This window comes from Bos indicus x Bos taurus, chromosome 9 (assembly GCF_003369695.1).
Source record: "Bos indicus x Bos taurus breed Angus x Brahman F1 hybrid chromosome 9, Bos_hybrid_MaternalHap_v2.0, whole genome shotgun sequence".
Classification (NCBI taxonomy): Eukaryota; Metazoa; Chordata; class Mammalia; order Artiodactyla; family Bovidae; genus Bos; species Bos indicus x Bos taurus.
Window position 1 is genome coordinate 22124298 of NC_040084.1, and position 26688 is coordinate 22150985.

Below are 26688 nucleotides of genomic sequence, written 5' to 3' on the forward strand. Positions count from 1 at the left end.
ACATGTTTCAATGCCATTCTCCCAAATCATCCCACCCTCTCCCTCTCCCACAGAGTCCAAAAGACTGTTCTATACATCAGTGTCCCTTTTGCTGTCTCGTATACAGGGTTATTGTTACCATCTACTCCATAAACCTAACAGAGGCAGTGATCAAATCACTTTTGTATATTGCCTTATCAGAAACTAGAACATGCCTTGCATGTAGAAGCTACACAACAAATACCAATGAATCGAAACATTCTATTAAACCCATTCCCTCAAGTTTTACTCTTTTCTTTTTCACTTGGGTTTTCTCATGTCTTTTTTTTTCTGTGATCAAGTTTTATATTTACTAGTGGTTCTGACATGTAGTCTTCCTGATGGCAATCAAAATGAGTTGCCACTCTCTTCAAAATAATTTGCATTTTAATTGGGAAAAAATATTTCTTCTTACAAATAGGAAAAAAGTGGCATTAGAAGCAATGAAAGGATCTCCCCACGCCCCTCCCCTCCCCCCAGTCAAGGGTAATCTCTAGTACCCTCTTCTATGCTTGGGACAGCAACAGGGTTTTTTCCTGCCCTTCATATTTCCATGTATTTTTCCTCTAAAACTGGTTTCCACATATTCTATTAGTAGACTTTCCTGGTGGTATGGAGGCTGGGGATCTGCCTACCAATCCCATGGACATAGATTTGATCCCTGGTCCAGGAAGACTCCACATGCCACAGAGCAGCGGGGCCCAAGTAACACAACTACTGAGCCTGCACACCCTGGAGTCTGCAGGCCACAACCACTGAGCCCACATGCCACAACCAGAGAATGCCCGTGCATACCGAGGAGGACCAGTGCAGCCAAAAATAGACTTTTTTTTTTTAAAGTCTATTATGATATTAGTTACCAAAAAAGGAGGATGCAAGGGAAGCAGGAAGTACAATCTATTTTACATATCTCAAAATTGCCATCTGAACTCTTTGGAAATGATTCCTATTAATGCTGCATTTATGGTTAAATTCTAATGGAGAAAACTATATAACATATTGTTAAGTAAACAGCCCTGCTTAAAAGTGACAATGACAAGCTACAATAACATGATACATACAGGGAATGTGCAAAGAAATTAGGGTGCTAGAAGAGATTTATCAAACTTCTCCATGATATATATTATTTTTATAAAACAATGAAAAAATAATGCTCTCAAATTACTTTAGCAATAAACATTAAAATACCAAGAAGAAATTTTATCTACACATATGAAAAAAATTTGAAAATCATGATATACTTGTCAAAACAAACAAAAAAATAAAGTATTTCCCAAGGTCTGATTCATAACATAAAAGCAAAGGGGAAACAAAATATTTGAAAAAACAGGAGGGGAAAAAAAAACCCAAAGCCAAGAACCACCTTAAAAGCTAATGTACAAAGCTTATTTTAATAAAAATTAGAGCATACCATGCATTCGCTGGCTTGGGGATTTTTGAAGGCGCACTTAAAGCTGTTTCCATGTTATTCATTCCTGAATTATTATCTTTGGTAGTCAATGCAATCATTTTTCGTTGCTTCTGAGAAAGTTTAACTCCATGAGAAATCATTTTTCTAGAAATTAAATTAAACCAATCAGTTTTACTGCTTCTGAGAAAGTTTAATTCCATAAAAACTAATTTTGCTAGAAATTTCTGCTTAAGAATACAGGTAATTATATTGCTTTGTGTTTATTGGATGAAATTTTACTATTAGTAGATCAAAATGACCACAAGTTTCAACAGTGACCATATGTATATATATAAAATCAGTTTATACTACCAAGGATAAAGTAATAGCTACAATGAGCCCTTGCAATAGTGTGCATCATACTTGTATCAGAAATAGCCTATACTGATTATTTTAGAGGCCAATTTCTGGCATATAATATTGTATTCCACAAGAGCTGGACTATCAACCCAACTCAATCTTTAGCACATACTTAAGAAATAATGTTATGGAGGTTAAATTACCTATTAATAGAAAAGAGCTTAGAACTAACTTTAACATCAAATGCAGAAAAATAACAGGAAAGGTCCAGTAGGTCTTTCTAATTCTTTAGGGCAAAACTATAATACAACATGTTCTTTCCTTTTTATGATTTTGTAACCAACCCCAAATTTGTCTTTGGTGTAGTTCCACATTTTTGTCTGCTTTCTTCAATTTGCATGATGGTTCTGAGATCCATGACAGGAGGGCTGACAGGACTAAAAGACATATAAAAGTTACTTTACAACCCGCTCATTACTACCCAAATATTACTGAAACTGTAAATTATATATAAGATTATTAATGAGAGGACAGTTTAGGTCCATTTTGTCAGCTGTGGTCAAATTCATAAATGAAAGCTACTTTTATATATACATACATAAGTAATAATTAAAATGTATCTAAAGTCAAATGTTAAGTGATACATGTTTAACAAGTAAGTCTAACATTAATGATTAGAAGATGCTTCCAAGTGTTCCCACAAGTATGTTTACTTAGGCAAAAAAATTTGCAACTACTTTCTGACTATCTTTAGACCATGAACCATCATAAACCAGGACATCATAATCTTTATTCCAACTGTGCAATAGAGCATATTTCAAAATATTTACACAAATGGTCCAGATGATAGTATAACTAGTAAGGCAATTAACAGTTTTAGGCCTATAATAAACCATACTAGGTAATAAAGATGAAGAACAACCTCAATAAGCATTTTGAAAGAATACTGTATTTTAATTATATTTACTCCTTCAGTTTTAAAAATTGCACTTTCTAAATAAAATTATGGATAGAATATATAGGCAAATTAACACTACAGTATAACATTAAATGAGTATCTTCTGACAATAACCGTGAATAACAACACATTTTATGAGACCTTAAATATCCTTTAATGTGCTAAAGAAAAGATAAAGTAAGCCTATAAAAGACAAAATGGTCTTCCTGAGTGGGTGTTTTTACTAATATACACTATTCATTAGAAAAAAAATGGTGATATCAAGGCACTGTGTGCATGTATGTCTTTGTTACGGAGGATTTACTAGTATTCATTAATGACACTACAAAGGCAACTATATTTTGTCTGGAAAAAAAGCCTATTTTAGCTGATTAGTAATTTGTATGCAGTTAGATCATTTTCTCTATATTAGAAATTTATATTAATGTTTTTAGATGAGCTCCATTAAAAATTTTCATTTGACTAAAAATGAACGATATTTTGCTGACTAACAAGTACAGTACAGAACAAAATAAAAATCCTACCTGAAAGAGCCAGACACCCAATTGGAAGAGCTTGTAGTATCAATTCTGTTACTGGGAATGGGCTGTGGAGCAGTTATTTTAAGTACTGGTGATTTTTCCCATGGTTTTAAATCTTCCCTAAAATATGCAGGAGGTGTACCATTAACATACGATTTAATTTTCCCCTGGAGGAAAAAAAAAAATTTTTTTTAATTGAGTAATAACAGGTACCCCTAGCATAGCAGTTTACACACAGTTGGTACTCAGTAAATACTGGTTAAACTATATTAAAGAATAAAATTTTATGACAATAATCATCTAGCACTTTTAATTCACTTCTTCTATAGGTTAGTATCTTGATCAGTTTTCAAATCCTCAGTGGCTATAACCTAATTACTGGAAGCTTTGGGAGTAATTTTTAGGGAAATAAATCTGCATATTAAAGCCCTATTTACATGAGCATTAAGGAAAAATGTTAATAAATATAAGTGGTTCAAATAAGATATGAAGCAGTAACTTTAAAATTAATGTCCATGATTTGAAGAAGAAAAAAAATTAAAGTTTCGTATAAATGTCACACAATTCACTCTGAATATACTTAAAGGACTCTGAATAAAATGAAAGCCAAATAATATTGTCACTTCAAAAGGGATGCTAAAACTATTGCTATTAAAAGAGGTCAAGGAAGTTATTGAAATAGTTATTTCCACTGCCAGGATAGATTCTTCTATTACTGCTAGAAAGGCACTTCAACCTTCATTTAAACCTCAACTGTCTTCCAGACCAACCTTAGTGTAATATGAATTGCCCCCAAACTTTTACTCTACATAAAAAAATTTAATAAAAATTTGTTTTGTATCAATCCTTGAGGCCTAGAAGACTCTTAATAAAGGGTACATTTTCTGAGGTCTCACAAATTTCTAGATATTCTGATATGTTTTGTGAAAGCACAGAGGTTAGAAAAAAATATCTGGTAAGTTAGAGGTTTTCATTCCTTACAGATTAACAACTATGGAATAAAATGTTAAGAGATGTCTAAAATATGGCCTCCCCAGAGTTGACCCGACTAGGAATTCAGCAGCTTGGTGTCAATTATGCTAGACTAGAAGAACTCTATTTCAGATTGCATTGTTCTTAAATATCATGGAGAAAAGATACTAAATTGTAATTGTAATTCAGCTCATTTTTAAAATCATTTTCCTTAGTTTTTAGCTGGTGTTAACTGACATTCCACAAAATAAATTTCAAGTAATCCAGCCATGAATATACAGGTGGTGCTACTGGTAAGGAATGTGCCTGCTAACGCAGGAGACACAAGAGACATGGGTTCAATTCCTGCATCAGGAAGATCTCTGGAGTAGGAAATGGCAACCCACTCCAGTATTCTTGCCTGGAAAATTCCATGAACAAAGGAGCCTGGTGGGCTACAGTCTATGGGGTTGCAAAGAGTCAGACATGACTGAGCAACTACATATACACATATATTTCAACTGCCTATACAGTATTGTTATACTTTACATCAATATTATATTTAATATAGAAAGATTAGAAATATAACATCATAAAGAGCTCAACACTGCCATTAAAATCTTTAAGAGTAGAAACATTAGGCAAATTTGAGAAAATTAATACTACAGGTATTATGTCACTAATTTTATATATATATATATATTTTATAAACCAGTTAGAGGAGTGTCTTAGAGTAAAACACTTGTTAAAAAGCCCAGTAAAAAAAAGCTGGGTTCTTAGTAGCTCAGCTGGTAAAGAATCCGCCGGCAATGCAGGAGACCCCGTTTCAATTCCTGGGTCAGGAAGATCTGCTGGAGAAGGGATAGGTTATCCACTCCAGTGTTCTTGGGTTTACCTGGTGGCTCAGCTGGTAAAGAATCTGCCTACAATGCGGTAGATCCGGATTCAATCCCTGGGCTGGAAGATCCTCTGGAGAAGGGAACAGTTACCCACTCCAGTATTCTGGCCTGCAGAATTCCATGGACTGTATCGTCCATGGGGTAGCAGAGTTGAACACAACTGAGCGACTTTCACTTTAGAGTAAAAACAATGAGAGACTAAACTGTCTCTAGACTAGAATTTGAAGAAAATAGTGCATTAAAAAACAAAGACAAACCTCAGACTTATCTGAATGAAATCCTGTTGTGAAGTCAGGAGACTGTAAATCTCTAGGACTACCCACTCCTGCATAGCTTCCTTCAGAGTCTGATGTCAACAGTTCTGGAAGAGACTCCACAGAATTGGTCTTACCAGACTTTAACAATCCTAAAAGGTAAAAAGTTTTTAAACATTTAAACACATATACATTAAACACATGAATTACATTTAAAGAACCAAATAATTTAATGAAGTAAAAAAACTGAAATGGAGGTTTTAAAACAAGTTTTATTCATTTCAATTACATATTAATTATAAGGAAGATTGTTATTTGGTATCTAATTTAAGAAGTGACTCAGAATATTTTCCCCCATAAAGATAAAAAAGGAAGACAAAAATAAGTAAACTCTACTCTTTTTATAAGAAAGTGTATAATTTACTAGTGGAATGTTCCCAAAATTCAAATATAAATTAATCTAATAAATAATGTCTTCTAACTTTAAGGATCAACACAAAAATTAAGCGTTCACACAACTATCCTTGATGAAATTAGCCTCAAACTCAAAATTTCTTCAAGAATAGGTCTTTTTTTTGGCCATTAAATTTAACCTTTCAATCATTATTTGCTTTGGCTACAGAAAGAGTACTATAGCAGGAAGAATACCAAAGGGAAATCAAGAAAAAAAATTTTACTTCTGTTACTACCTGAAATCACGTAAACGTTTTCTGACCTTGCTTCAAGTTTAAAGGAAGGGGCATAAATTAGTTCATTACTAATGTCTCTTCCAACTCTGAAATGCTATGACTCTAACACATGTGCTAACAATAACATCGTTTAAAACAAACCAAATGTCTGCTTTTTCCATAAACCTTTAGGTATTTGGAAAATCACTAGTTCCATGATTGTCTATCCATTTAAATATCTTCCCATCAATGTACCTATGCTTCCTTCTAAGGATGTGAGGTAATTCATGTAACACAGAGAATGAAAAATCACAGAATTTTAAACTTGAAAAGATCCTAAAATAGGAATCAAGATATGTAGTAAATGAGAAATACCTTTATATTAGCTATCTTTTAAAATATCTTTTATATTACCTAAAACAATTATTCTTTGCATTATTTATCAAACATATCAAATACCTCATTTGTACTTAAGTTGTTTGTATAAAGCTGACTATGAAAGAATATACTGTGGATAGAAATTGCACCAGTTTGTCTTACTGCTATAGATACACCTACAATTCCTTGAAGCCATATTGTAGTGTCATTATTTGTTTACACTTCAAAGTTTTATCTAAAGAAACTTAAAATTTAGGTAGCTTAATTTAGATCTAATCAGATGAATCTAGAATATAGGGCAGTCTATACCACCACTGGCCTCAACTTCTGAAAACAGAACAAAACGCTGTGAGGGGGTGCTACTCTAGTTTAAAAACACTAAAAAAACATTAATAAGCAAAGGCAATGTCAATCTTAGTAAGACATTAGATTTTCTTTTACATTAAAACAAAAAAGGCTATCAAAACATTTTTGGACAGGTAGGGAAAGTTGGGTGTAGACTGTAATACTGCTGCTGCTAAGTCGCTTCTGTCATGTCTGACCCTGTGCGACACCATAGACGGCAGCCCACCAGGCTCCCCCGTCCCTGGGATTCCCCAGGCAAGAACACTGGAGTGGGTTGCCATTTCCTTCTCCAATGCATGAAAGTGGAAAGTGGAAAATCAAAGTGAAGCCGCTCAGTCGTGTCTGACTCTCAACGACCCCATGGACTGTAGCCTACCAGTCTCCTCCGTCCATGGAACTTTCCAGGCAAGAGTACTGGAGTGGGGTGCCATTGCCTTCTCCATCTGTAATACTAGATAGTATTATTAATTAATGTCTTCCAAAGTCCGACTCTCTCCAACCTATCTCCTATCTGCAGAGATCTGATATGGCTGAGCCAAGCTGAACTGTATGCATAAGATATGTGCAATCTTTCTACTGTCTCTAGGCTTGAAACACTGCCCTATTCTCTTACCATGTCAACCTGCCTCTTCTTCTTAACTAACCTCTCTACTCTGCAAGAGCCAGCTCAGCTATCACTTTCCTCTAACAGATGTATCCTCTAACAGATCTTCTCAGACTGCTTTGTGTGCCTCTCTTGTGCTCACAGAGCAGATATCAGAGTACTCAACCACAACACACACCATTTTCTGTGGCATCCCTGAGACAAGGATTATCTGTTTCTGTAGACCCAGCAGACAGCATGTAATAGTATTCAACACATGTTAAATGAATTAGATAAGGAATAGAGTCTTGAAAGATTAGATCAGAAAATACACCCTCAAATAGGTTCCACTCACCTGTAGATGGTGGACTCTGAATAATATCTGAAAGATTATAACCTCCAGAACTATCTGATCGTTTACGTGGCTTCTTTTTTGCTTTTGTTTTTGTCTTCTTGACCATACTTTCCCTAGGAAGGAAGCAAACATAAAAGTCATTTTTAAAAAGTTACGTTAGAGGTAAAACAGAACAATGAAATTTTGAGCAATGGAATACAGCATTTTGGTCAAACAGAAAACAGAAGAATACACACGCTCTAGAGTCCCATTTATCTACATGGCCCAGAGTTCCACTAAACTTCAATATAATCCTATCACACTGTAGCTCTAGTATTTCTGTGGAAGTCAGAAACAAGGTGGTATATATGAAAATACTTCAAGAAGTAAAATACTGTACATGTTCACATACAAACTATCTGGAACTAGAAATATTTGGTGATAATTTTTAAAGCATTTCAGGGGCTGCTTAATTCTTTGAATTAAGCATTATTAACCAGGAAAGGGAAAATAACACTATCTATGAGGATATAAGTATCTTATCTCATCCAAAAATATTAAATCTCATTATATAATTTATCCCCAGTTAACACAGGTCAGCTATGAATACTATTATTTTGTAAAGGATAATATATTTAAGTCAATGTTAATTTTATGATAACTTTTAATGTGGAAACACATCATACATCCATGTCAGATATTTATAAATATCAAGTATCCCAACAGCTACCATCAAACTCCAGAAAAGAGGTTAAAAAAAATTCCTGGAACCAAGAAGAACTTTTCAGAGAGCAACATAGTTGATTATTATACTGCTGCTGCTAAGTCACTTCAGTTGTGTCCGACTCTGTGCGACCCTATAGACGGCAGCCCACCAGGCTCCCCCATCCCTGGGATTCTCCAGCAAGCACACTGGAGTGGGTTGCCATTTCCTTCTCCAGTGCATGAAAGTGAAAAGTGCAAGTGAAGTCACTCAGTCATGTCCGACTCCTAGTGACCCCATGGACTGCAGCACCAGGCTCCTCCATCCATGGGATTTTCCAGACAAGGGTTCTGGAGTGGGGTGCCATTGCCTTCTCCAGATTATTATATACTTACATATATATACACTCATACTTACATGTAGTAAATTACTTGAACATCCCAAAATTTTAAGAGGTCATTTACCAAGTAAAGGGAAAGTAATTCTATAATCAGCTGATAAACTAGCCTGAAACACAGACTGGAAATTCTAAACCTGACTTGTCAAACAGTCAACAGGGAGATTATGTAGAACCTGGAATATTTTATCAGAGGACTCCCAAATGCCAGGCACTATAGGTCATGTCTCTTGAACTAGTAGGGTTCTCTATACTGAGGGATCTAGAGGAATGGCTGATGAATCCCCTTGGTTCACCCTCCCCAGAAGGCAAACCTTTTCTCTTCTATCAAGATGGAGAAGAGGCACTTATTTGGTTCAGGAATAGATGAATGCTTTTTGAAAAATTCTCTAACAATGCTTTTTGAAATCCAACCATGTGCACTCATAAACTTAGTGCCTCTAATTCTTAAGCCTGTCAAGAATTCTGTTTTAGTCTTTTCTGTTCTAAGTCATTATTGCTCAACAACCACTTTCCAACTTCCAAAACATTAACATCTCCTGACTGCCATTTACTCCTTTCCCGTTCTCTCTACTCTAGCACAATATGCCTTTTTCATTTCTTTACTATGCTCTCTGCAGGGTTTGGAAAGGTACCGAAGATAACTGCACTTATTCAACCCAACATATTAAACTGGAAGGGTATATTCCTTTATGCTTAATTTTGTCATATCTGCAAATATTAATTATGCATTTATATCAAAGCTAAGAATGAACATAAATACCTATTTTCTATGTTAATTTTCACATCTTCTTTCAGTGTCAATACAAAAGTGCCAACAGTGTCCAAGATTGGGAATGGGGGAAGGAGAAAAGAAACGGAAAAAAAAAACAAAAACCCAAATCTAAAGCTTACGAGTAATTCTGTTCCATATTTACTTCTTCTTTCAAAAAGATATCTCCATCTTCTACATCCAAATAGCTAATATCTGGTCCATCTTGATATGGTGTAATGACTCTTCTCTCCATTGCTGGAATCTATAAGAAAAAAGATGTTACTTTTTTCTTATAAATTCTACAAAATGTGTAGAGGAATGACATCACCTACCTTTCTCTCGCCCCTTCAATCTACAACCAGTAAAAGAGCCAGAGCTCAAGAAAGGTGCTCCTTTCCAACACACTAGGACACCAGAGATTTCCACACATCTGTACATCTAAAGGTGTAGGTTGGAACACACAGAGGAAGGAGGCAGAACCACTAGGAGTGGAGTCTGTGCCTGTGATCCTGGGCCTCTAACCACGGCAGCTGAGTCCACAGCTTCAGAGACCCGAGGAGCAGCAGGCGAGGTGGCACACACATCTCTAGCCTCCTGAAAGGAGTGGTGGCACTCACAACCACAGGCTGCTAGGTAGCAGTGGCAGTGGGTCCTGGAACCCAGCCCTCAACCCCCACCTCCCACTGTGGAGGAGCCCAGAAACCTTATACGACAGCAGACACAGCAGAGATGCCTGTGAAACTGTGCCTCCTGCCACTCTCATGCTCCTCCTCCCCCTATGCAGAGGAGACCGTCACAAAGAGTCCCAGACACTGGGGAGGGCCCAACATCCCAATGATGACAGCAGCTCTGGCCGAAGAAAGGCAGTAAGGATCAGGGAGGCACAGAAGGAATCGTGACGGCACTGAGGCACACTTCTCCCAGAGCCAGCGGAAGCTGAAAAGTGCCAGCTAGAAAATGTAATCGGACGCAACACAGGGAAGAAACCAAAACCTAGTGTTATAATGCCACCTTCTGGAAAACAAAAGTAAGGACTCTAACTTCCAACCTATCCTTAACTTCAAATGCACCTGCAAAGGAATAATTCATCAAGCACCGTATACAAGCACTATAACACTATATCACAAAAAAGAAAATATTTCTCCAGAAACCAAACTGAATCACAGAGTGTTTCAATATAACTGAAAGATAATTCTAAATAGCCGCTAACTCAAGGAGCTACAAGAAAAGTCAGAAAGGTAGTTTAATGAGCTCAGGAATAAAATTAATGAACAGAAGAAATACTTTACCAAAAAGATAGAAACTCTAAAAAAAGAACCAAACAAACATTGGAACTGAGGAATCCAACAAATAACATAAAGAATGCATTAGAAAGAAATAGAAATAGAGTTAATATATGGAAGAAAGAATAGCAAGCTCAAAGATAGAAATCTTGAAATGATACAAGTATAAGAAAAATGAGGAACAAAATATTTAAAAATGAGGAAATTCCTCAAGACCTATCTCTTTTAGGAAGGATGACACTAAGGTAATCAGTAACCCAAAAGGAGAAGAGGGAGAAGGCAGCAGAGCGTTTATTTAAAGAAATAACAGCTGAGAAAGTCCCAAATCTGGGGAAGGAACTGGATAAACAAGTACATAAAATTAAGAGAACACCAAATTACCTCATACAAAATGACCTTCTCCAAGACAACTAATAAAAAATAAAATTGCTAAGAGTCAATAGCAAAGATTTTTAAAGGCAGGCAGTGTAAAAAGGACAGTGGCCTATAAAGGAACCTCCACTAGGCTATCAACAGATGTCTCAGCAGAAACTCTACAGGCGAGGAGGGAGTGAAATGACAGTCTCAAAATATTAAAAGACCAAAAACTGTGAGCCAAGAATATTCTATCTGGGAAAGATATCATTTAAATATGACAGAGAGAGAAGGCTTTCTCCAATGAACAAGCTGAGGGAGTTCATCAACATTAGACCTGCATAATAAGACATGTTGAAAGCAGTACTTTAATAGAGACAAAAGTAAATAAAACTTTGAGCAAGATGATAAATAGAACCAGGAAACTATAGAGCATAAAGGTTAAACGGAGAAAAAAAGAAAAAAAAACTATAAGCCATTGCTGTTTGGTAGCAAACTCACAACATAAAAAGGGACAATTTGAGAAAGCAAAAACAAAAAAGAAGATGAGAAAAACTGAACAGGTAAAGCAAGGTAACATACTATCAGCAGAGAAAAGACTGTTTTTCTATGAGACGTTTTTTACAAAGCTCAGGACAACCACAAAACTTTATGTTACAGAGCAGAGAGATGAAACATAAAAAAAGAAAACACTGAGAAAAAGACCAAAGAAACCTCCACACCAAAATGACAAAAACACAAGGAAAAAGAAACAATGGAGATGTCAAGCAACCAAAAAACAAAACATAAAATTTCAGGAATGATGCTAAAGCTGAAACTCCAGTACCTTGGCCACCTCATGCAAAGAGCTGACTCATTGGAAAAGACTGTGATGCTGGGAGGGATTGAGGGCAGGAGGAGAAGGGGACGACAGAGGATGAGATGGCTGGATGGCATCACTGACTCAATGGACGTGAGTCTCAGTGAACTCCAGGAGTTGGTGATGGACAGGGAGGCCTGGCGTGCTGTGATACATGGGGTCGCAAAGAGTCAGACACGACTAAGTGACTGAACTGAACTGAACTGAAGTTCTTATCTATCAATAATCACCCTAAATGTAATGGATTGAATTCATGAATCAGAAGACAGAGACTAGGTGAATGCACCAAAAAATAGGACTCAACTATATGCTACCTCCAGCAGACACACCTCAGCTGTAAGGACAAACACAAGCTCAAAGTGAAGAGATGGAATATTATACTCCAAGCAAATGGCAGCAAAAAGGAAGCACGTATAGCCATCCTCATACCAGACAAAATAGACTTCACGCGGAAAAATGTAACAGACAAAAAATGGTCCGTATACAGTTATAAAGAGGACAACTCATCAAGAAGACATTGAAGTTACTAATGTATGTGTACCTAACCTAAGAACTATAAAATATATAAAACAATTATTAACCAACCCAAAAGGAGAGAAATGACAGTGACAAAATAATTGTAGGGAGTATTTACCACCCACTTACATCAAGAAATGGGCTTCCCTGTGGCTCAGCTGGTAAAGAATCCGCCTGCAATGTGGGAGACCTGGGTTCGATCCCTGGGTTGGGAAGATCTCCTGGAGAAGGGAAAGGCTACCCACTCCAGTATTCTGGCCTGGAGAATTCCATGGACTGTATAGTCCATGGGGGTCACAAAGAGCCAGACATGTCTGAGCGATTTTCACATATACATCAACAGACAGATCAGTCTAGAAAGAAAGTCTACAAGGAAACAGTGGCCTTAACTGAAACATCAGACCCAATATATTTGACAAATCAGATTTGAACAAGAACATTCCATCCAAATGTAGCAGAATATACATTCTTCTCAAATGCTCATGAAAGTTAATTAAGGATAAGCTACATGTTGGGACACAAAAGTCTGAACAGATTTAAGAAACCCCAAATCCTATCAAATATCTTTTCTGATTACAATGGTATAAGAAAATAGAAATCAAGAACAAGAACAATAGAAAAATTACAAATATGTAAAAAACAACATGCTACAGAACAACTGGGTTACTGAAGAAATCAAAGGAGAAACAAAATTCTACCTGAAGACAAATGGAAATATGATATAGCAAAATCTATAAACAGCAAAAGCAGTACTAAGGATTTGTAGCAATAAAGGCTTACCTCAAGAAACAAGAAAAACTTACACCTAGAGGTACTAGAAGAACAAATGAAGACCAAAGGAAATGAAGACCTTCTAGAAGGAAGGAAATATAAGGACAGTAGAAAAGATAAAGTAAGAGCTGATTCTTTGAAAAGATAACAAAATTGACAAATCATTAGCTAGACAAAGAAAAAAGAGAAGGCCTGATAAATAAAATAAAATAAATGAAAGAAAAAATGACACCAAGAAATGTAAAAGAATATAAGAGAATACAAAAATTGAAAACCAAGAAGAAATGGACAAATTCTTAGAATCATAAAACATTCCAAGACTGAATCATGAAGAGACAGAAAATCTGAATTGATGAATCATGAGTATAGAGATTGAGACAGTGATCCAAAAGCACCTAAAAACACAGATCCAGGACCAGACTGCTTCACAGGTGAATTCTACAAAATATTCAAAGATTTAGTACCTATCCTAAAACTCTTTCAATGAACTGAAAAGGAGGGAATGCTTCCTAACTCCTTCTATAAGGCCAATATCACCCTGATACCAAAACCAGACAAAGACAACACAGAGAAAGAAAATCACATGCCCTTATCTCTGCTGAACAGATATAAAAATCCTCAACAAAATATTGGCAACCTGAACTGAATGACACATCAAGAGAATTATACCACGTGACCAAGTGGGGTTCATACCAGGGATGGAAGAATGGTCAACTTCCTCAGATGGATCAGTGTGATACACCACGTTAGCAAAATAAAGCCCAAATCACGAGATCTTCTCAACAGACGCAGAAAAAGCATCTGACAAAATTCAACACCCATTTAGGATAACGACTTTCAATAAAGTGGGTATAATTTATGAAAAATCCACAAGTTACATACTCAGTGGAAAAGTATTAAAAGCTATCCTCTAACATCAGGAATAAGACAAGGATGCTGACTCTCAACACTCTTATTCAACACAGTATTAGAAGTGCTAGTCAGAGCAATTAGGTAAGAAAAAATAAAAGACATCCAAATTGGAAAGAACGAAGTAAAACTGTCACTATTTGCAGATGACATGATTTTACACATACATAGATACTCTACACATTCCACCAAAAATCTGTTAGAAATAACAAATGAGTACAGCAAAGCAAAGGATGCAAAAATCAACATACAAAAATCTGTTGCATTTCTATACACTAAGAATAAGTATCAGAAAAAGAAATTAAGAAAACAATCACATTTACAATCACAACAAAAAGAATAAAACACCTAAGAAAAGATTTAAACAGGAAGGTGGAAAATCTGTATGTTGAAAACTCTAAGACACTGTCAGAAGAAATTCAAGAAAATACAAATAAACAGAAAGATATTCCAGTCTCATGGAATGGAAGAATTACCATATTACCTAAAGCAGTCCAACTCAATAAAATCCCTATCAAAATCCCAAGAACATTTTTCACAGAAAGTTCTAAAATTTATATGGAACCAAAATAGATGCTGAAGAGTCAAAGCAACACTGATTAAAAAGAACAAAGCTGGAGGTATCACACGCCCTGATTTCAAACTATATTACAAACCCATAGTAATCAAAACAGCATGGTATTGGCAGAAAAATAAATGCAAAGATCTCCAAACAGAATTAAAGCTCAGAAATAAACGCTTGCATATATGGACTATTAATTTATAACAAAGGAGCAAATGGAGAAAGGACAATCTCCAATAAATAAACAGTGCTAGGAAAACTGGACAGCCACATGCAAAACAAATTAAACTAGACCACTATCACACCACAGACAAAAATTAATTCACAGTGGATTAAAGGCTTTAGTGTAAGACCTGAAACCATAACAGTCCTAAAAAAGAAAACATAGGTGGCAGGCACTGTGATATGAGTCTCCCAGTATCTTTTTAGATATGTTTTCTCAGTCAAGGAAAACAAAAACATAAACAAAGTGGATTACATCAAACTAGTTTCTACAGAGCAAAGGAAATCATCAGTAAAATGAAAAGACAACCTACCAAATGGGAAGAGATATTTGCAAATGATATATCAAAAAACAACTCATATGTATGAATTCAATGGTATATTTAACAAGAAAACTATCTGATTAAAAAATAGACAGGAGTTGAATACATATTTTTCCAAAGAAGACATGTAGATGGCCAACAAGCATATGGAAAAATGTTCAGCATCATTAATTATTAGGGAAATGCAAATCAAGACTCCACTGAGATATCACTGTATACCTATCAGAAAGCTAGGGTCAAAATGACAACACAATATCATGTGTTGGCAAGGATGTGGAGAAAAGGGAACCCTCATACACTGTTAATGAGACTTTAAATTGGTAGAGTCACTAGAGAAGAAGGATGGAGATTCCTAAAAAATTAAGAACAGACTACCATAACTGGACATTGAACAACAGACTGGTTCCAAATAGGAAAAGGAGTACGTCAAGGCTGTATATTGTCACCCTGCTTATTTAACTTATATGCAGAGTACATTATGAGAAATGCTGGGCTGGAAGAAGCACAAGCTGGAATCAAGATTGCTGGGAGAAATATCAATAACCTCAGATATGCAGATGACACCACCCTTATGGCAGAAAGTGAAGAGGAACTAAAAAGCCTCTTGATGAAAGTGAAAGAGGAGAGTGAAAAAGTTGGCTTAAAGCTCAACATTCAGAAAACTAAGATCACAGTATCCGGTCCCATCACTTCATGGCAGATAGATGGGGAAACAGTGGAAACAGTGGCTGACTTTTTCTGGGCTCCAAAATCACTGCAGATGGTGATTGCAGCCATGAAATTAAAAGACACTTACTCCTTGGAAGGAAAGTTATGACCAACTTAGATAATATATTAATAAGCAGAGACATTACTTTACCAACAAAGGTCCATCTAGTCAAGGCTATGGTTTTTCCAGTAGTCATGTATGGATGTGAGAGTTGGACCATTAAGAAAGCTGAGTGCCAAAGAATTGATGCTTTTGAACTGTGGTATTGGAGAAGACTTTTGAAAGTCCCTTGGAGAGCAAGGAGATCCAACCAGTCCATCCTAGAGATCAGTCCTGGGTGTTCACTAGAAGGACTGATGCTGAAGCTGAAACTCCAATACTTTGGCCACCTGATGCGAAGAGCTGACTCATTTGGAAAGACCCTGATGCTGGGAAAGATTGAGGGTAGGAGGAGAAGGGGATGACAGAGGATGAGACGGCTGGATGGCATCACCGACTCAATGGACATGGGTTTGGGTGGACTCCGGGAGTTGATGATGGACAGGGAGGCCTGGTGTGCTGCGGTTCATGGGGTAGCAGAGAGTTGGACCTGACTGAGTGACTGAACTGAACTGAACTGAATTGAAGCATATTATAGCCAGGTACTCCACTTCTGGGTATTCATCCAAAGAATACAAAAACACTTATTAGTAAAGATATATGCTCCCCTATATTCACTGCAGCATTATTTATAATAGCCAAGATATGGAAGCAATGTATGTGCCCATCAAGGGATGAATAAAGAACCTGTGTTATATGCATTTGCACATATAAATACACATACACACACACACACATATATATATACACACAATGGAACACTACTCAACCATGAGAAAAGATGAACTCTTGCCATTTGCAATGACACAGACAGACCATGAGGGTATTATGCTAAGTGAAATAAGTCAGATGGAGATAGACAAATATTGCATGATTTCACTCATAGATGGAATATGAAACACTAATAAACAAAAACAAAATAAATGAACAAACTAAACCCCAAAATTCCCTTTGTACAGAGAACAGAGTAGTGATTATGAGAGGGAAAAGCAGGTGTTGAAATAGGTAAAAGGGATCAACCATATGCTAACAGACAGAAGTTAAATTTTTGGTTGGAAGCAACCTATAGAGTATACAGAAACAGAAATATAATGCTGTACACATGAAACTTATACAGTATTATAAATCAATGTCACCTGAATAAAAATAAATAAAACCATTAAAAGCCCATGTTTTTATAATTTCTGGATCTTTGCTAAATAAAAAATAACAAGACTCTGAAGCTTTCCATAAATTCCGTTTATAAAGCAATTTAAATAGACATTAATTTTATCATTGAAAATCTTTAATTTTGATTATCATGTTTTCCTGTACAGTGGGTACCTAAGTCTTATGTCCTCATTTTTAAAAGATCCTAATGAATCAGAATTCATTAGGAATTTGTTCTGCTGAGAAGCTGGGCGAAATATACTGCTTTACTTGATACTGTAACTGAAAAAAAACATAAACCTTACCATTTTCCGGTAAAACACAGAAAGGTCCTTCAAAACACCATCACTTAAAACATCAAGAGATCTAAAAAATAAATTATAAAATTCTATCTTAAGACTCAAGTAATTTAACACCTGGTAAGATTTTCAAATATATAGAGACATTTTATATTGTTGAATAAGTAACATTTATTTCTTTTAATATGTCAACAGTAACAAACTCTTTTGGGAAGTATGTGTGATTATATATTTCAAATATATAGCAAACATATTAGACAAACATACTGAATAAAGCTCAAGCAACTCTTACGAATAATAGAAAAATATTTTCTATCATAATAAAATATAAATTTTCAACTTTCATTTTCTACAAATTAAAATCCTTAAAGAGTAATAATTAATATTATATATTATAATCATATGTAATATATAATTAATTAGTATAATTAATTAATTATAATCCTACAAAAGAGTATTATATTGCTAGAACAATGGCCTATCAGGTACCTGAATTCTATCTAGAATTATCATTGTTCCTAATTATCTACATGACCTTGAGCAACTCACTTCATCTCTCTAGGTTTTAAGATCTTCATGTATAAAATGACATTTGGACTAGCTCAACTGAATTCAAAGAGGTTGTCAGGAATTTTACTGATACTTTGAGGGATCAGTAAAATTTTAAATCAGTTTTCATTCCAAAGTATACTTCAAACTATTTTACAACTAACATGAAAACATGGAGAAGGAAATGGCAACCCACTCCAGTATTCCTAACTAGAGAATCCCATGGACAGAGGAGCCTGGTGGGCTACAGTCCACGGGATCGCAGAGTCAGACATGACTTAGCAACTAAACAACAATATGGAACAAGCACATTCAAATCTGTACCATTCCAGTTTTTTTAGGATTTGAAGATAATTAACTTCTGATGCTACATCAATTTGGATGCAGCTCTCCTTTCTTAACATCTATTTGCATGTTTATTTACACTTCTGAAAAACACGTATTTGACTATAAATGTTTACATTTATACAAACAAATCTTTATTTAAATGAAACTTATGCAAGTCTACTTACGTAAAATTATTCAACATAGCACATGTGCCACCCTTAATACTTCAGCTGACAAATCTGTCACAACGTAATACTTGAAAAACAGTGTGACACATCATTTTCCAACATCATATTTTAGATATGGTGTTCATTTCACACTGTGGTTGATTCTTATCTCACATATTAAAAGAGCTTAATTTGGCAATAATGAGAAAAAATTGCTATGATTAGAATTACTAATGTCAGCAAAAATAAATGAATTTATTCTGAAACCTTTGTTCTGCCACTAAAATACCAGAGGCATTTTAAATGACATTGTCTAACATCCCATACTATTAATTTGTATTTAGAAAGCATTTTTCACCAAGTAACAAAGATTAAACGCCCATAAGAATTTTTTCTAAATAGAACCCTAAATGTCAATTATTAAGAATATCTTAGTGATTCATCTTTATAAAAAGGTAGAAAACTTTTATTTCAAACATGTTTTGAAATTAGTTTTATTAAAAATCATCCTGACTTTGAAAAGTTACTTATCAAACAACTGTTACTACTTCTAATTATATGAATCAAGGTTTTTCTTGATTATTTGCAAAAGAAGTTTCATGGGTTTTTTTCATCCTCATATGAGGATATAAAAAATCTACTTTATAAGGTTTTCATGAAAATTATGAGCATCCATACAACACTTCTAGAATGCTGCCTGGCACATGGTAGTATTATTATAACTATTATTATGTAACTACTATTATATTACTATTATTATTATTAATAACTATTATTATGGCAATAAGTGTTACCTATTATTACAATTAAAGCAAAATACAGAATTATACTGGAGACTGACTTTATTTTTTTTTTTTTTGGAGACTGACTTTAAAAATGCAACTGACACCAAAAATTCTAATGTGAAATTTCTGTATTCACCAAAAAGACTCATCTTCTTATCACTGACTTTATAGTGAATAAATGTAATAAAATCTTGACCTTACACTAAAAAATGAATCTGTAAATTTATTTCATTAAAAAATTTCACTGCTAAAATAGTTGAAAAGAATGAGATTAAATTTCCTAAGATTCCTCTAATTCTAATATGTCCATGACTCCTAAATCATTAGCATTTATCAAAATCTTTTCATCCAGGTAAACATCAATATTGTGAAATATTAGCTTATAACATAGGATATAATATTTAACTTATTTTTTCATGTAACATGTGTCATTTTTCATAATGAATATTCTATTACCATCAAAACTTGAACACATGTACCACCTTGCAATAAACCAGACCAACTAAATTTTTCAGGCCATCTGCTGCACACTAAGTTTGACCAAAGAATCAATACGTAGTATAGGGAAAATCTTAAAAGAGAATAAATACAAAGAGAAAACAGAAATCAACCAGTAACAAATCATATGCATAAATATATGTGAAGTAATTAAATGCTGACTTAATTAGTATTACAAATAGTCTCCAAAACCCAGGTAACAACTACATAATTACAAATTAGCCTAAACAAGCAGAGTGATACGAATATATATACAAATATACTTGTGGTAATATTGTCCCATGACCTTCCAACCAGAATGTAAGCTCCTATAACACTGAGAGCAAGGATATTCTCCATTTGTTCACTGTAGTATTGTAGCAATGGCTGGCATATATTATGCATCCAAATACTGATGAAATGATTAAATGTCTTACATTTTCACTTTTTCTACAAAGTTAGGATTTATTGTTATTTAGTTTCAAATTACTAACATATTTGCTATTATATATAAATAAGTGTTTTTGCGACAGTCTGTATATAATACTCAACCTACCTTGCTTCAAGTAAAGCTGCCATATTCAGTCCAATAAACTGTAAACAAGAGAGTTTCAACTGTTCAGCATTATACATTGCTGCAAATTCCAGTAGCATAGCAGCATTCTTAAGGGTAACTACAAAGGAAGAAAAGATCTATAAAACAAGATGAAAGGCATTTTAACTATTGCAAATGAAATATATTTATTTATTAACTTGTCAGGTTTGAACATTTAGAAGAAGGAAAACTGAAAGTACTGTTCTGCTAAAAAAAAGTTATACTAGGGCAAATATAGAATTTATTTTCCAACCCGATATGCCAAAGTAATTTTAAATGATTCGTTATGAGGAAAAATAAATACACACAAAATTTTAAGCAAAAGAAAATAGAAAAGGTGCATTTCAGTGTCATCTAAAAGCAAACACATAAGAATCAACAATCTTCCACCTAAATATTTTGGAATATTTTTAACTTTCACTGATAAACAACATTCCTTTTCACTTACATATCACAGAATAGTTATTTCCTCTTCTATAAAACTAAAACAATATACTTATGATTAAGAGAAAGTAAAGGAATCATTCTATAAAATATTTTTATGTTAAATCAACTATCAGACTTTATGTGAGTATATTTACATATATAAACACATACTATATATTTAGAAAATAAGTACATTTAAATATTACTGTATTATCACTCATGCCAGTGCACAATCTGACATACTGCACAAAAGATGTTAGATTTTGTTATAATTCTTGTAACTGTATATATGAAGTATGTTTTACTGGAGACTGTCCAAGAATATTCTGCTTACCTAACATGTAACTTGGCTTCTGAAATCCCCTTTTCTTATTTACTCTGAGCCCCAGCCAACAGAAAAACACAACTATTTTCTACACCTGGCTTCCTCCATTTCCTTTCTCTTTCTCTCTTGTAACTCAGTCAAAAGTTATATGCAGACAATAATGATCTCTGCCTCACTCTGGACTGACCCAAAGTCTCAACTAATGATGAACCCAAAGTCTCCCACTTCACAGAAATAAAAATGAATCATATAAAAACTTTATAAAGAGTTGTTCAGCTGGTTTCAAGGGCTGCCCAATAAACAGACACCAAAGTTCTGTTGAATCCTTCTCTTGCTAGATTCTAAGATGATCAAGAAATTCATTAACAGGGACAATTGTGCAGCAGGAGCCAAGAAAGAATATCCAAAGGATGCCAGGAAAGTCGACTGAACAACTGAAAATATCCTCAATTTGTATATTTTATACCTACTGCATGTTGTATCCTTTATTTAATACAGAGCTGGTCCTCCATACCAGCAAGTTCCACACACAGAGGACCAGCTGTATTCACTGTGTTAATACTATGCTATTTTATATAAGGGACCTGAGCATCCACAGATTTTGGTATCTGCAGAGACTCCTAGAGTCAATCCCCTGTGACACTTAGGGACAACTGTATTTCCTTTTTCTGGTTTTTAAGATCATAGCTGTTGCTCTCTTTTTGATAACCAAGAAGAAGATACTCCACAGAGCTTAAGTGAGTAAATAAGATACCTGAACTAAGATTAACTATTAGCAAGTACAAATCAGAAAAATCACACTTTCTTAAGAGGCAAAGAAGGAGAACAAGAATAAGATTAGAAAGCCAAGAAACTTTTGTATCAGGCTAAGGAAATTTAACCATTATCTTAGAGGAAGCAATTAAAAACATATGAATAGGAGAAGACACTAACCACTTCCTATAGGAAGATTAAAGAAAGAAAAGTCAGAAGAGAGAAAGAGGACTTAAAAGACTACTATGACACTACACAGAAGGGACGAGTAACAGTGATCTCAACTAGCACAGTGACAGTGGGAATAAAAAGGTAGGGAAATGTGATTAACATAGTTAAGAGACTGATCAGTTTTGACAGCTGCAATTTGAATGTAAGGCACAAAATAATAAAAAAATAACTTTGGCTTTCAAAGTTTAGTGTTAGAATGACAGTCCTGCAAATAACTGAAATAAGCAGAGAGAGAATTAAGAGCTTCAGAAAAAGAGATACTTTTGATCAAATACATTGATGGGATGGTTACATAAAAATTCCAACAAATACAATTCTCTGGCAGTCCATGGGCTTGGACTCTGTACTTGCATAGCTAAGGACGCAAGTTCATCCCTGATGGGGAAATAAGATCCCGTAAGCTGCACAATGTGGCTCAAAAAAAAAAAAAATTGCAGCAAATAACAGGGTAGTTAAGTGTAGACTTACAGACCAGGGCAAGTGCAAAGAATTTCCACTTTCAAACTCCCATCCTTCAGATTGCAAAATAATTTCATGCCATCTTTATTATTCAAGTTTTATGATATTTCAAAAAATTAACATATTTCAATTATAAGATTTACATGTATTCACATATTAACATCTCTGATGTGCTTACAAATGATGACAAGAAATAATTTTAACTGTCTTGACATTTTTCATGATATAAAAACAGGCATTTTACTTAAATTGCATCATAAAGTCAATAAAATACCGTAAATCCTGAATTAACCTGAGAAAACACTATGATTCTAATTCAAAATTACTTACGTTTTTCAGTTAATGCTACTTCACAAATTTCTTTCAATCGAGATATGAGAAGCTGATCAGCCACCACAAGAACACTACAAACAAAATCCACGTTTTGAGATTCTAAAAAAAAATAAAAAAGTGTCACTCATACTATTCTGTAAACATTATACCTGGGAAAAAAGTCCAAGTAATTAAGATACTACAAAACACTTCAAAAGAGAGTTAAGATGATTAGTTTCTAAATGTTGAAATTGTAAATATGATAAACAGTAATAACATCAAAATATTTCTATCTCATAGGTAGAAAACTGTTTAAAAAAAAAAAAAAAAAAAAAAACACCAAAATGCCCTGGTTTACATTAAGACCATAAAATGGGCAACTTGAGTAGATCTCTTTTCGTCTTAAAGGGCTAGAATGCCTGCCTTATTTAAAATCTCTCATTATTGTTACACTAATAGGGGGGAAAGTCAATTCTCATCATCAAAGATAATATACAGGTATATGTTAAAACACACACACACACACACAGTGAGGGACGACGGAGGTGAATAAAGCTCCTAGGTTTATTTAAAATGGATCTGGTCATCTAAGAGTACTTGTAAACTATAGAGAAGTTCCTTAATTTAACATAACCTTGGTCCAGTGTACTATTAATGACCTTAAGCAATGCCCCCGAGTCACTGCCAGAATAGCAATATAAATAGGAAAAAAAAAAAAACACCACCATAGGAAGAGAAAAATGGTTAAAAAGAAAAAAAATTAAAGTAGAAAAAACATTAAATGAGAGGTGAAGTCACTGTAAATGGCAGACTAAGGACTACTTCAAAAATTCTTCTCTTCTACCAAAGCAATGAGAATTATTACAAAAAGATGATCAAAAATCAACTCTTTCAGAATTCTAGAAATTAGCCAAAGGCTCACAATAATCAGGGAGCACTGACTCCAAAAACTTGGCTGAATCTTGCTAACAACAGTGAGCTTTGGGACACCCTGGCTCCTCCTACATAGATCCTACTCTCCTCCATTCTCAACAGTAGTCCTGAAAGCCATCACTCCTGCAACCATGGGCTGAAATAAGCAGGTACAGACACTGGAGGTGACAGAACAGTTGTGGGGCAACATTATCAAATAACTGTTATTATTTAACCCATCTGGCAGTTTCCTGGAACCCCACTAGTAGGGGTTTATTTGACCTGACTCAAAGCTTACCCAGTGTGAACAGCCTCAGAAAAGGGTATTTATTAAAAACAAATAGCAATTGTTTAACACTGAAGCTGTCCAAGACAATGATAAGGGGCAGAGCAAACAAGAGGCAGGTCAAAACTTAAAAAGAATAGCTCAGGGAAAAGATGTTGTCAAGACTGAGTGTTTGTGTCCCCTGAAAATTCACATGGTGCAGTCGTAAGGGTAGGGCCCTGCTCTGACAAGATTAGTCTCTTTCTATGAGACAGAGATCTATCCATACTTCCCCAACAAGCTGTTCCACGTGTGTGTGCTCTCTCACTCTTTCTCCAAATACACTCACAAGCACTGAGGAAAAGCCAAGTAAGGACATAACAAGAGGCTTGTTACACAACACAAGTAAGGACATAATAGCAAGGTAATACACATAACCTGTGTATAAGACAGGAAGAGAATCCTGCCAGACCTTGGTCTGAGACTTCTAGCCTCCAGACCTATGAATAATAAATTTCAGTCTGTTATTTTGTTATAGCAGTCTAAGCTGACTAATACAAGTATCCATAAGGGGCTTTCAAAAGTTTTAACATATTCCTGTGAATCTAGAAGGCCATACAAACGTGGAGGACTGTGGACATGCCCAGAAAACACTTAGGAAGGCCCCAAACTCTTACCTCTGTCTGAACTTCAGATTCTGCAAAAGCAGGAAATAAAAGCTAAGGCAGAATTGTAGGCTGCCTGCCTAAGAGTTGAAGCCATGCCACAACACACACAAAGAACTCCAAGGCATAGGCTGGGAAATTTACTGGTTTAGACATTTCAGGAAAATTCTGTCTATTAGCTGAATAAGCAGAGACCTCCGTGGTCACATATGACAAAGAATATCCATCTGACAGAATTAGCTTCAAAAAGTCACTAAATAAACAGGAAAAAATAAATAAATAAAATAAATAACCCCTGAAGAAAGAGAATCTGATTTCAAGAGTTGCTACATTATGGGAATTCCCTGATGGCTCAGTGGTTAGTGCAATTGCACTGCCAAGCCCTGGTCAGGGAACTAAGATCCAGCAATTATGAAAGATGAAAAGAGAAACGTGAAGTGTGGCCTATAGGCAAAAAAACAAAAAAAGTCAAGAGAATGTCCCTAAGAATGCCAAGATCCTGAACTATTACAAAGAGTTTAAATCAATTATTTTAAATATGTCCAAAAACAAATTTAAAAAATCATGTCTAAAAATTTAAAAGAAAGTATGAGAATAACATCTCAAGAAATGAAGACTATCAATAAAGACAGAAACTATAGGTTAACAGAGATGATCCAATATGAAGAACAGGAAAAAAAAAAAAAAACTGAATAAAAATAAACAGCATACAGGATTTCTGGAATACTATAAAAAGATACATAGGGGACTCACAGAAGCAAATAAGAAAGGACAAAATATTTGAAGAAATAATGGAACTGGAAGATATGAATTGACATATATACACTACTATATATAAAATGGATAACTAATAAGGACCTCCTATTAATACAGGGAACTCTACTCAATACTCCGTAATGGCCTACATGGGAAAAGAATCTAAAAAAGGGTGGATACATGTATATGTATAACTGATTCAAACTAACACAACATTGTAAATCAAGTATATTCCAGTAATTCAACAAATAAATGCTTTAGTAGTATATAAAAAAAAAAATAAAATCAGTGGTAACCTGGAAAAAAATAAATAATATCAGAGGGGGAGGAAACTAAGAGTGAAGAAAATCTGAATGCAAAATTAAGCAGTAAATGACAGCCAAGATAGGTGTAGTTCAGTCACTAAGTTGTGCCTAACTCTTTGCAATCCCAGGCACTGCAGCACACCAGGCTTTCCTGTACTTCACCATCTCCCAGAGTTTGATCAAGCTCACGTCCACTGAGTTGGTGATGCCATCCATCCATTTCACCTCTGTCGTCCCCTTCCAAGAAAGGGAACAACCCAAAAAACCATCAACCAATGAATGGATAAAGGAGATGTGGTGTTTATATGGTATGTATACATACATGTATCTGTGTGTGTGTGTGTGTGTGTGTGTGTGTGTGACATACAGTGTAATACTACTTGGCCATAAAAAAGAATGAAATTCTGTCATTTTCAATAATGAACCTAGAGGCTATTATGTTTAATGCTGCTGCTGCTGCTAAGTCACTTCAGTCGTGTCTGACTCTGTGCAACCCCATAGATGGCAGCCCACCAGGCTCCACCGTCCCTGGGATTCTCCAGGCAAGAACACTGAAGTGGGTTGCCATTTCCTTCTCCAAGGCATGAAAGTGAAAACTGAAAGTGAAGTTGCTCAGTCATGTCTGCCTCTTAGTGATCCCATGGACTGTAGCCTACCAGGCTCCTCCACCCATGGGATTTGTCAGGCAAGAGTACTGGAGTGGGTTGCCATTGCCTTCTCTGATGCTTAACGAAATAAGTCAGAGAGACAAATACTTCATGTTATCACTTCTATGTGGAATCATGGAATTTAAAGAACACAAATGTAAATA

At 35.0% G+C, this 26688-nt stretch overlaps 1 protein-coding gene across 3 annotated transcripts in view; it reads right to left on the reverse strand.

The window, feature by feature from the left end:
* Positions 1-26688, reverse strand: part of IBTK (inhibitor of Bruton tyrosine kinase) — a 95004-nt gene that overhangs the window by 21136 nt on the left and 47180 nt on the right. For all 3 annotated transcript variants that reach the window (XM_027551000.1, XM_027550999.1, XM_027551001.1), the window contains exons 17-25: positions 22993-23094; positions 20430-20547; positions 17575-17635; positions 9654-9775; positions 7681-7793; positions 5355-5503; positions 3251-3414; positions 2113-2205; positions 1430-1573 (exon numbers count right to left, since the gene is read on the reverse strand). In XM_027551000.1, the coding sequence (XP_027406801.1) occupies positions 1430-1573; positions 2113-2205; positions 3251-3414; positions 5355-5503; positions 7681-7793; positions 9654-9775; positions 17575-17635; positions 20430-20547; positions 22993-23094 (1066 nt within the window). The remainder of the gene's footprint in view (positions 1-1429; positions 1574-2112; positions 2206-3250; positions 3415-5354; positions 5504-7680; positions 7794-9653; positions 9776-17574; positions 17636-20429; positions 20548-22992; positions 23095-26688) is intronic.